Source organism: Saccostrea cucullata, unplaced genomic scaffold (genome assembly GCF_032062105.1).
Source record: "Saccostrea cucullata isolate Sc308-1 unplaced genomic scaffold, CSIRO_AGI_Scuc_v1 ctg4065, whole genome shotgun sequence".
NCBI lineage: Eukaryota > Metazoa > Mollusca > Bivalvia > Ostreida > Ostreidae > Saccostrea > Saccostrea cuccullata.
Genome location: NW_026931680.1, coordinates 28,074 through 41,170, shown reverse-complemented (window position 1 = coordinate 41,170; position 13,097 = coordinate 28,074). Strand labels below are relative to the sequence as shown.

At 33.7% G+C, this 13,097-nt stretch overlaps 2 protein-coding genes across 2 annotated transcripts; both read left to right on the top strand.

Moving 5' to 3' along the window:
- Window positions 1-837, top strand: LOC134233280 (uncharacterized). The gene is made up of 2 exons (XM_062715256.1): window positions 1-265; window positions 404-837. The coding sequence occupies exons 1-2, from the start codon at window positions 1-3 to the stop codon at window positions 835-837; spliced, it is 699 nt and encodes a 232-aa protein (XP_062571240.1).
- Window positions 838-2,048: 1,211 nt separating this feature from the next.
- On the top strand, window positions 2,049-12,305 carry LOC134233283 (short-chain collagen C4-like). The gene is made up of 3 exons (XM_062715260.1): window positions 2,049-2,306; window positions 4,477-4,551; window positions 11,802-12,305. Exons 1-3 carry the CDS (start codon window positions 2,075-2,077, stop codon window positions 12,266-12,268), a joined length of 774 nt encoding a protein of 257 aa, XP_062571244.1. The 5' UTR covers window positions 2,049-2,074; the 3' UTR covers window positions 12,269-12,305.
- The last annotated feature ends 792 nt before the right edge of the window (window positions 12,306-13,097 follow it).

The window sequence follows — 13,097 nt, the reverse complement described above, 5'->3', positions numbered from 1 at the left end:
ATGGCAGAAGCAATGATGAATACTCCAGACAACCCCAGCTATGTGACACCTGAAGGTTATGTAGGAGCCCCTATGCCAGAGTCACAGGATGCAGTGGGATTAGATTTGGGCATGTATAATCTTCCAGAATATGCGAATAAAGAAGATATGGGACTATTAAATACAACTCTGGATGGGATTGTTAACATGCTGTCCGCTCTTGACAACAAGATGAATGATATGAACAACAAGGTGAGTGATCTTAACAACAAGCTGAATTATATTGGTGAGAAAGTGCGACATCATGACAACACGCTGAAATATATTGCTGAGAAGGTGGGTGATCATGAAAACAAGCTGACTGATCTGAAAACTTACAACGCCAGTGAATTTTGTTTGATTCGTGCCAAATTATCCAAATTAGAAGTGAAAGTTACTAACATGCAAGACAAAATGAGAGGAGGAGGAAGCACTTACCAGAAAAAAGAAGGACAAGGGGAATCGGGAGAAAAAAAGAAAACTAGACAGACGGATCCATGCTACAGGTGCAAAGAGTTAGGGCATTGGGCCCCAGATTGCCCCAAGAAAGATTTGTGCTACAAGTGCGGGAAATTTGGCCATTGGGCTAATAAGTGTACAGAGGATGAGGAGGATCAACAATTCGTCAAAGAAGTACAAAAACTGGAGAAAAAGTCTCAGGAACCCAAGATCTCAGGGACCCACCAGACCAAACCTCCAGTGAAAGAAGGAGACAAAAAAGAGAAAAAGGAACACAACAGAGAGAATCCAGGACCCAGCACTACTCACAAGAGGAAACTATCCCTGATGACCGATAAGGCCCAGAAGAAGAAAAAGTAAATTGTTGTATTTTTTTACTTGAATAAAATCTGTGTTCTTGTTTCTATTGTGTGTTATTGTTTTTTTTTCAGTTTTCGGAAAATCACTGTGAATGAGTGACGTCATAATCAAATTCTTGAGTATTTGCCAAAATCGTAGTAGCAGCGTTATGAATGGTAGTAGCAGCAGCGTATAGTGTAATGTAAACACAGTGTAAACACACCCCCGTATTTAGGAGGATTATATGTACTGAATTGAACCGGCTATCCCCCAGGGGCTGCACTCTATTGACCCACCTATCCCCTCCAGGGGCTGCACTCAGTTGACCCACCTATCCCCCCCAGGGGCTGCACTCAGTTGACCCACCTATCCCCCACAGCCCCAAAAGTGCACTCAGTTGACCCACCCATCTAGGCGCCTTATACTACTCACCCTTAATAAATTAAACCTCAAAAAACACTGTACTTGTGATCATACACATAATTTGGGGGTAACATACTTCTCTTAACTTTAACTTTTTGAATGTAAGAATAATCTAATTGATAATTAATTGATTATTTTCAAATTAAGAATCGGGATAATTTGAAATATAAGTACATGTAGAAACGAACCAAAACCGTATGAGACAACAGACTGTGTAGATTGTAGAAGTCTGTGCATGATTATTTACTTACTTTCTTTTCAACTCAATGTGTTCTGCATTTTATTACTAAGTATGTAATAAATATAATAAAACATATCCTTTTCCACATCACATCCTGTATCAGCCCGAGACACCAATATCAGCCAGAGGGCCGAATATTATTCTCTGTATAATATGAAAACCCTGTCTCTTCCCATTCAAAAGATATGACCAAGGTAAAGTTAAAGTTTTTGTGACGGACGGGCAGCTAGACAGAAGTGTTATAGATCCTCTTGCATACTCGCTGAAGCCATTAAGGGTCACGTCAGAGGTCAAATTCTATCAACCAATCAAATTGTCACCTGCAAAATCGTCGTATATTGTTGAAGCGAATAAGTCTAGAACTGTTCCGAATTTGATCTCTGACGTGACCATCTATGGGATGTTGTTAGATGTCAGTGTAGCGAGTATGCGAGCGGATCTAACATCTAATTTTAATTAGATTGTTTAACGTCCCCTTGCTTTCGCTAAAGCGGGGGACAACAATGACACTTACTTATTGATCTGGGTCACATGAACAGACCAGAGATAAGAAATGGATATAAAGCTAGTGCACATAGTCTGCAGGCAGAAAGAATGGACCAGATTTCCACTTTAAACTTTGCACTTTTGTTCCTGACAATATTTCAGAATGTCTCTTCGAATTATAGTGAAAAAAGAATTCTTTTAACTGATCCTACCTTTTTGGATCAAAGACTTAGCAATCTCGAACATAAAATCCAAACACTGGAATCGGAAAATCATAATCTGGAGCAAGAAGTGCAAAATCTTAAAGGTCGTCTGAATCAGCTAGAGACAACTAATAAAGGTAATGATCTTGTTTAAGCATTCATAATGCCTTGTAATCTTATATGTAGGGAGGTCAACGAATAGGCGAATATTTATTCGATGAATTTATATTCAAATGTAAATTATTATTCAAATATTTCCGCATTATAACTATGAGAAATCCATTTTGAACATTGCCAGAATTATACTCTTTCTAAAACTTTACGAGGGATGAATTTATGGACACTTGATAAAATGTTTTGCTTTTAAATTGTTTTACAATTAATCAAAGATATGGATGTAAATGTGTACAGTATATGCACATGTACATGTATGTTACAAAATAATCATAAAATCTAAGGTTTACAGTATACATGTATATTAATGCAATGAGGCTATGCATAGGTGGTACAAACAATGTTCCGTAAATCGAAGTAATTAAAAAATGAATACATTATCCAAACGTGGCAATCTCCATTACACTAGAAATTTATTATTTTGAAACACAAAGAAGGAGACAGACGTTATCTTGTGCTCATGCGTAAATAGTTACTAGGGCTTCCAGCATCATCAATGAAATAGATCAACGAAGTGTTGTTTCTAAATTTGTATAGTAGTTTTCTCATAATTTGAAGTGTGGCAATATCTGTCTTTCAATTATCGTCTAATGATACAATTTGATCATGATCTTTTGAAAAAATTAAAACCAGACGTCTCTGTCGAGACTGAAGCTCTACTGCTTTGTACTTATAGCAAAGGAAGAGAAAAGTACTTAAGCAGTTGGAAATGAAACTTTTCAACAGCAATAAATAGAATAATGATCCTTGATTAAGTCTCTTTATGTTCTTAGTGCAGTCTACTTGCATGCCACATTTATATTATAATCAGACTAAAATTGTACTTGGAGTAGCATTTTGAAAGAATTTCACAGAAATTTCTAATTTTAGTAACCATGGCAACACCGTTCATCGAAATCAAAAACCGATATACAGAATTATGTATCTTATTGTAGTTTACTTGTGTGCCAAGTTATATTGAAATCAGACCAAAACTGTAGAAGGAGTAGCATTTTGAAAGAATATCACAGAAATTTCTAGTTTTAGTAACCACGGCAACACCGTTCATCGAAATCAAAAACCGATATACAGAATTATGTATCTTAGTGTAGTCTACTTGTGTGCCAAGTTATACTGAAATCAGACCAAAACTGTAGGAGGAGTAGCATTTTGAAAGAATTTCACAGAAATTTCTATTTTTAGTAACCACGGTAACACCGTTAATCGAAATCAAAAACCGATATACAGAATTATGTATCTTAATGTAGTCTACTTGTTTGCCAAGTTATATTGAAATCAGACCAAAACTGTAGGAGGAGTAGCATTTTGAAAGAAATTTCACAGAAATTTCTAGTTTTAGTAACCACGGCAACACCGTTTATCGAAATCAAAAACCGATGCACAGAATTATGTATCTTAGTGTAGTCTGCTTGTGTGCCAAGTAATATTGAAATCAGACCAAAACTGTAGGAGGAGTAGCATTTTGAAAGAATTTCACAGAAATTTCTATTTTTAGTAACCACGGCAACACCGTTTATCGAAATCAAAAACCGATACACGGAATTATGTATCTTAGTGTAGTCTACTTGTGTGCCAAGTTATATTGAAATTAGACCAAAACTGTAGGAGGAGTAGCATTTTGAAAAATTGTTTACAGACAGACAGACAGACGGACGGACGCCGGACGCATTACTATCGCATAAGCTCTTCTGGTCTCTGACCAGTAGAGCTAAAAAATGAAATCCTACAAAGACTGTGATGTGAAGAGGAAACCTATTGAAAAGTAAAATTTATTCGGCTTCGCTTTGGCCAGATACTGATGTTCGATATACCATTTGAATGTAAAACATACACATATTTTATGTTTAAATTTCAATTGTCATATTTAATTTTTTAAATAAAAACTATTAACTGACAGGTACACCTACATAAACAAAATTTCTAGGGCAAGAGGGTGAAGTAAAATGTATGCTTAAAGTAAATTTAGACCTATTCATGTGATCGAATATTCGTAATTATTAGAGCATTCGATAACGAATTATTGACGAAAATTTTATGCCCCTACTGATGTAAATAAGTGTGGATTATTTGAAACTAAGATTATTTTTATTGATACTAAATGTGTGTAGTTTAAATGTAAGATCATCTTTTTAGGTGGAGATGGTACCGTATATGTACTTTGGGGAAAACATTCCTGCCCTTCCAATGTATCTGTGACCATCTACTCAGGTAGGCAAATTGCTGTAAAAAGTGTTGGAGTTTTACTTTAATACAAACAAGCTAATTCAGAGAATTTGTGTCCCCCGCTTAAGGAAAAAGTAAAACATGCGCAGTTCGGGGGGAGGGAGGGGGGGGGGGGGGAGTTGGATCCCCCTCACTGAATTTGTAGAATTATTAAATATATACGTGCATGTATACCGAAGCAAATAAAAAATACCATTATGGATACAAAGATTTAATTGCTTATTCTTTATTATGTGTATAGAATCTTTTTATATGGAATATTTATCACACTGTAGTGATGATTTTATGAGTTTGTACAAGCCAGACCTCGTAAATTTTTCATTTCGCGTGCTGAAAACTATTATTTAGTTAAAAAAAAGTATTTCAAAAAAAGAATGTCCGTCCGGTACTTGAACTCGGGACCTCTCACACTGGAAGCGATAAACATACCACTAGACCACGGAATCGCTTTACATAGAGTCAAGTATATGCAGAAGTGAAGTCACATACATGTATATATTCATGTTCGGTATTGTCAAAATTTTACACAATCCATGGTGTTTGATTTATTTAGCCTTTATTAAACAGTTCTAATAGATGTAATTAGAACATAAAGTCCGCCGAGAACCTGTTTTATACGCAGTAACTCTCCTCATGCCCCTGTGCTAAAAATAGCGACATGTAATACTATAAATACTAATAAAACAAACAGGGCGGGGCACTTTGAGAAGGGTGAGAGAGGTCCTATGGAGTTTTGGTATAAAATTACATTGAATAAGCTCAAAATCTTCTTGAAATATCGCTCGGAAATGATAGTGTTACACACAGACAGAATGTGTAAATTTACGACCTTGAACTTTGACCTTTTGACCTCATAATCAATAGGGGTCTTTATTAGGCCACAGAGAGTTGTTACCGTATATACTCGCCTATAAGTCGGTCCGCCTATAAGTCGGTTGTATTTAATAAGCTTGTATATCAGATGGACTGACCTCATATAAAACCATACTTTTAATAGCTCGCCTATAAGTCGGACAAAGAGTTGTAGACTAGAGTTGAACTCCCCAAAAACCGACTTACAGGCGAGTATGTACGGTATGTAAAATTTCATTGCAATAGCTCAAATGGTTCTAGAGATATCGTGTGGAAACGAAAGTATTATAACAGACAGAATTTGCTTATTTATGACCTTGACCTTTGACCTTTTGACCTTAAAATGAATAGGGTTCTTCTTTAGTCCATAGGAAGTTGCTGTGCTAAATTTCATTGCAAAAGCTCAAAGGGTTCTCGAAATATCGTGTGGAAACGAAAGCATTACAGACAGACAGAAAGACGGACGGACAAACCCAAATTAATATCCCCCACTTTTCAAGCGGGGGACAATAAAATGTGTTTGTGAGACACAAATACCTCAATATGGCAGCTTATGGTGATGTTCAACACAGTTCAAAATTTATGGTCAAGATTAAAGTTTTTTAAAAGTAAGTCAAACACCAAGATCAAGCTTGTAGGTAACCAAATGCAGGTCTTGTCAAAAGTTTTTAAAGCGAGTATAACTCTAAGATAAATTTCAAATATATCTATACTCATAGTAAAACTGGTCTCAATTAAGAGCATGTCTACGAGAAAACCATGCAAAAGGTTATGGGAGCAAGGTTCTCTGATCAACTTCATGTTTTGTGTGTAAATTTCTTCTATAATATGAAATATTTTGCCACAAAATTTTTTTCAGTGTGGTCTCACTTAAGGGGGTAAATCGACATTGTTACTAAAAATGGAATTCTTGGTCCTTTCACAGGTTGAAAACAGGAATTTTATAGGATTTTATTTTCAAAAATTCAGCATTTTATTTAATAATGATATAAAATATCCATATATCGTTGAAAGTAATAAGATACACTTGTTTCGGAAAATCTTTCATAATCACAAACTGTGCCTCCGTTTAAGTGCAAAAAGGTCACAAATCTGGCATATTTCCAGATTTTTGAAAACTGGTGAAAATACTCACTTTTCAAAAACCTATAACTGAGAAAGTGATGCTTAGAATCAACTCAATCATATACCAATTATTAGACAACATGTCTTTTTACATTATATAAAAAAATCTGTCTTTGGACTCTCAAATTTGTGGCTGTACCTTTTACTTAAAGTTGGACATTTTTTTTTCAATTTTTAAATTATCTCATCCTTGAACTTCAGCAAGGAGATTTTTTGCTTAGTTAAATATTTTCAAAATTTAAATTTTGCTGTTGAAAAATACCAGTATGTTGTACATTCTTGTTCTTAATCAATTTAATTATATCTTAGGGGTTAAATGGGGTTAATGGGGGGGGGGTTACCTGAATTGTATTATTTTACAGTGCTTTGAAAAAGGTGAAATTCACATACTGCTTAGCACCTGTTTGTCGACCAAGTGTGTTCTCTCTAATCTTAGAAAAAATAATACATTTGCTCAATAGATAATAAACATAGTACACTGGTACCTACAAATAAGTAGATGGCCCCTTTTAGTTTGGAGTTCAAAAGGCCAAAGGTCAAGGGTTACAATTCTCTAGATAAACCAGAATGTAGATTTTAATCATTCAAAATCTTGAGGACCCATTGCTTCACAGACATCAAATTTAGTATACTGGTTTCTTGAAAAGTAGAGGACCCCTCTAGATTTTGAGGACACAATGTCAAAGGTCAAACTGAACAAAAAGGAATATCAGAGCCATTTTCTTGACAGAAATATTGTCATGGCAACAAACTCAAAATGAATGAACTCCAAGTTTTTAAAATCAACAAATTAGGACATTTTTAATTTTTAATTTCATTGCAGATTTAAATTTGAATATCACTCAATAACTTAGTACATTCAACAACAACAAAAAATTACAATGCTTGACTGCTTCCTGATATTTAATATTCACTTCCAAAATTAAAATGACCTTGAAATTTTGTATGCTTGAAAAAATTCTACTTGCTTAAGTATACATCATGATTCTTAATTAAGATAAGATTTAAAAGAAAAAATCACAGCTTCCCAAGTCATATTATGAATTATTTGCTATACCTGTATACAGGAAATTAGTCTTTATAATAGTGTTATATTTGGTAAAACAAAAGCACTGTTGACCTTGATCTTTGACCTTATCTAACAAAACAAACACTGAAAATTTACTCTGAATTTTTGTGTATCCCTGCAAGTGAAACATGATACATATTGAATATTAAGATGTTAACAATGTTGAAGTACATGTAGCAATAAGTAGATGGCCCCTTTTAGTTTGGAGTTCAAAAGGCCAAAGGTCAAGGGTTACAATTCTCTAGATAAACCAGAATGTAGATTTTAATCATTCAAAATCTTGAGGACCCATTGCTTCACAGACATCAAATTTAGTATACTGGTTTCTTGAAAAGTAGAGGACCCCTCTAGATTTTGAGGACACAATGTCAAAGGTCAAAGGTCAAACTGAACAAAAAGGAATATCAGAGCCATTTTCTTGACAGAAATATTGTCATGGCAACAAACTCAAAATGAATGAACTCCAAGTTTTTAAAATCAACAAATTAGGACATTTTTAATTTTTAATTTCATTGCAGATTTAAATTTGAATATCACTCAATAACTTAGTACATTCAACAACAACAAAAAATTACAATGCTTGACTGCTTCCTGATATTTAATATTCACTTCCAAAATTAAAATGACCTTGAAATTTTGTATGCTTGAAAAAATTCTACTTGCTTAAGTATACATCATGATTCTTAATTAAGATAAGATTTAAAAGAAAAAATCACAGCTTCCCAAGTCATATTATGAATTATTTGCTATACCTGTACACAGGAAATTAGTCTTTATAATAGTGTTATATTTGGTAAAACAAAAGCACTGTTGACCTTGATCTTTGACCTTATTTAACAAAACAAACACTGAAAATTTACTCTGAATTTTTGTGTATCCCTGCAAGTGAAACATGATACATATTGAATATTAAGATGTTAACAATGTTGAAGTACATGTAGCAATAAAATCGTACAAGTTAACATATATGAAATACCCTGAAATATTGGTCACTACGCAAGCTTCTTCAATTATAAACTGTCTTTTTTTCTTCATGTTCGGTACATCATTTGGGTTGATCTTGAGGTCTCAAGCTTTCAAAACATATAAGGTGTATCCAAACTATTCTGTTCAGTATGACCCCATTTTTTTCCTATGTAGCATCCAATACATTCTGGAGAAAATTTAAGAAGCACTGAAATTTCCACTCCTGGTTTAAAGAACTGGACTGTCTCCAAATACACAAAAGTAGTACTCAAAGCATGTACCTGTGAAAAAGGACAATTTTCAGATTAAATTGAAATAAACCATACTTGACATATTCTAAGATTTTTAAAATAAATGTCATGTTTATGATAATGCTACATTTATATTTTCCAATTTAAGAAAATGTCATCAAATGACTTGGGTAAGATTATTCACAAATTCTTCTGGCTATCTCTGAAAAAAAAAAACAAGAGCCTCTTAATTATCTTCTTGAAGTAAAGTAACAGAATAGGGAAAAATGCATGTGGCAAATCGACAGACAGAGAAGGCAATTCCTATACTATAGTATAACATATCTTTACCATTTTCTCAGCAGTGGCATGTAACTGGTCATACTCATGCTGAAACTGCATTGTCCCTCTTCTTCTTATTTCTGGATTCTGTTCACAAAACTACATTGGAAACCCTACATAGTAATTCTTTATAGCTCCACAGCTGAAAATCCCATTGTAAAGCCCAGCCCTATCCAAGGAAATGAATATGAATAATCTGAAATTGCATGAGAAATATAAGAATGAAATGAAATATTCTTTACAAAGTACAATTTCCCAGTCTTATATTTATAATATCAGTTGTTTTAAACACAAACCTGTCAAGGAACACATGGTGCCCTTTGAATTTGAAAACTCTGCAGTCTGCACAAGTATTTAACAACTCTTTTTTCCAAATAAATGTGATCTCCCATAAAGAAAATTCTACTCTTCCATATAAAGCCAAAAATCATAACTGTAGCTATCTTCATAACATCTCATAAATATCTGAAAAAAATATTGTGTTTAATGAGATTCTTTATCATCATGCATCCCGCATATGAGGCAATATTATGGTGATTTAATTGACAGTGAAGACCCACCTATCCAATTCTTAATTTACCCTATTAGTAAACAGTCCTTGAAAACCCTGGACCTATTTAACTTTTCCTTCCCTTTTCATCACCCCACAAAGGCTAATTAGATCTCTATGCTATTTATAATTCAGCAGATGTGAATATGTTGCATACATATATGTATTTTGCAATATTGTTGAATTTATACAGATATTTTTATTGCTACATGCACATGTACCAACCTTAAATTTCTCTTGACATGTTTGCTAGGTATATATTCAGGTCCAGTACAATCACTAGATTTAGCTACGTAGGTAGATTTTTTTATAAAAATAAATAACTTTGGTAGCTAAATAAAGCTATTTCAGGTAGCCAAATAAAGCTAAGTAGGTAAATCAAGCTACGTAGCTAAATCTAGTGATTGTACCAGACCTGATATTGTCTTGTAAAAAATCTTCTCTGGTATATAATCAAGTCCCAATCAACATTGTTTATTTATTTATTTTTTACATATCAATAAGACAATAACCCTTTTTTATAATGTACATAGTATTATAAACCAAGATCCAACTTTCAAATTCAAACGTTGTTGATTCGGTATCATCATCACTACATCCGTCTCGCTACCAAATGAATGTTCGATATCAGAATCATATTCACCAAAATCAGAGCCAGAATCTGAAGACTCGATAACAATTCATGCACCTGAATCTTTTTCTGAGGACGTACAAAACGTTGCAGGAAGCCATGATGTTTACACGTGGTTACGGAACCGTACATCGATCCCGATGGATTTCATATTTTGTGTATTTTTTACTTAGGCCACTAGCATATATGTAACAAATTAAATTCACAGGAAGGGCAATTTTCTTAAAACCAAACATAATGTATGCCTAAAACGATAAAATGACAAACATCTCTTCATAAACATAATCATTATCTACCTTCTCTACAGAAGAGTGCAACAGGGGAGATAATTCTTACAAAATCTAAAATAACTGTAAAATACGTGTTTTTTTTCACATAAAAAGCAGGGGAAAATTAATTTATTGCTTGTATAAAATTGAAAATAATTTTTATTGTTTATATTTGTAAATATATTGCACAAAATTCATTTAAATTACTGTAAAAGTTAAACTTAAAAAATCACCATTTTTTCTATCATTTGAATTTGAGATGATTTTATTACGATGTAACTTTTATGTCCTTGAGAGTCCAAAGGTGGATTTTATATATTGCTGAGATAATATCTTGGAAATTTTTAAATGAACAAAATTCTGAAAAAATAAGCGTCACTTTCTAAGAAATATATCCCTGAATATTGACAAAAAATGAATCATTATCATTCCTTGGCACAATGCCAATATTTGTGCTCTTGGGGCAGCCTTTGATACAGGGGTATTACAAAAATTTTGATTCCAACTTAATCTTATGACTCAGTTCTGTAAGAAAACATTGCCCTTTTCTTCATATATATTGTTTTTTTCTTTTTTACTTTTAAATATAGAAATGGTCGTTTTTTCACCAATTTTTTGGCATTTTCCCTTGAATATTGACCAAAATGAATTATTGGTTGTTACTAAAAATAGAAACAACCGATGCAAAAATAAACAACATATTTCTGACTCTCAATGGGTGTCCTTTAAGTTAATAATAAAAATTTGTTTGTTCTTGAGACTGCCTACCAGAGCATTTTTCTATATATCTGCATGGTTTTCTCGTAGACACGCTCTTAATACAAATGTGGAGTATTAAAGCCCGTGCATCAGTTACGCCTAAGATTGAAATTTGGTAAATTTTCCAGATGTTGATCGAACACCCATCGAAAGGTCTATCACAAGGAATACATGTCTGGTATGTGATAGCCATATATAGCTGCAACCTATCAAACGTTATGAGTAATGTTAATGTTTTTGCGCACGAATTCATAAGACAATCAGACAAAAACTGGGCAAAAACTATATACCCCTAAATTTTAGATTAGGGATGTATGTTATGGCACCTGTGAAATGGCAAATTAAACAAAAGTGAATACTCTTCATGACGAATTGCGAAGCTGTGTCGAAATTGCACAACTACAAGGGGCATCACATTAACTGAATTAAATCATATTTTAAGGATACGCAGCTGGTGGATGGTGGAATTACCAGGGTGCACCACCAAACTATCTTTGTCTCCCGGATGACCCTGTATCAAGCGGAAAGACATTTTCTGGTGGTTCAGTAAACTACGTATATGGTGTAGAATACGAAACCAACTTTTGGAAAGTCCATTCAAGTAATGAAGATGCACCTTGCGCTGTATGTGCAAGCTTATCTGGATCAAAGATGGTGATGATTCCAGGACGCAGTTCATGTTATTCAGGTTGGACAATGCAGTATCATGGATATCTCGGAGCAAATTATTATGATTATAAAAGTAGCTCCGAGTATGTCTGCGTTGACCACGATCCTGATTTTTTAAATGGTGGTGAAAGGGGAACCGATGGTGCTCTCTTTTATCCTGTTCTGTATCAGTGTGGTGCCTTGCAATGTCCACCATATACCGGCAATGAAGTTGTTAACTGTGTTGTCTGCACAAAATAATTGTTCAATAAAATAGTCACCATAAATTAATTCTCTCTTCCATGCTATTCTATTTTTTTTTAAAGTTAGAAATAAAACATTTCCTTTGTAGACTGAAAACTAAATTTGCTTTACTAAATGCATCTGATGCTAAAATGAAAAAGATTCCTCACTGATCGTTGGCAATGACTGCCGAGTTTAGGTATAAATGCAGCTCTCCACCGGAATAGGTGGCTCTCCATATGACAAGGTTTATCTCGCATGAATAAGCCTGCTGCCAGATTATTTCGAGCACAATTTGCTTCTTAATTTTATTATGGTTCGAGGATAACTGTAATTTCTTTCGAACAACTAATTAAGCATCATTGAGCATGCTCACTGCCAGCTTCCTCTTTGTCATTCTCCAAAGTTTTAAGCCGGGAACATTTTGGTGCAGAATTTTATCTCGCTCATCGACAAATTAAAGAAGGTATTTGCGCGACAAGTGAAGTAAGTAAATAATTTTATTGTTTGCTGAATTATTTCATACTAATTTACTGGAGGACAAGTGATTGTTGATCATCTAAAGTAAAGTTAGAACAAATTGGCATGTGGTATTGGCCATTTTGAATAAAGGTTGGTTTTAAATAAATGCAAAATTTAAAATAAATAAATAATATTAGAAGGGAGTGGGTGGTTGTGGCTATTTTCAGACCATATTGATTTACGTTAGATGAAGAGCTCCATAGAAAGATATACAAAAAGGATCAAATTTCAAAACTAAGATTTAATATATTTTTCTTTTCCAAATGATAGCTAACAGCTTAAAATATCACATCTAAAAAAATTATATCTAACGGTTAATTTGTTA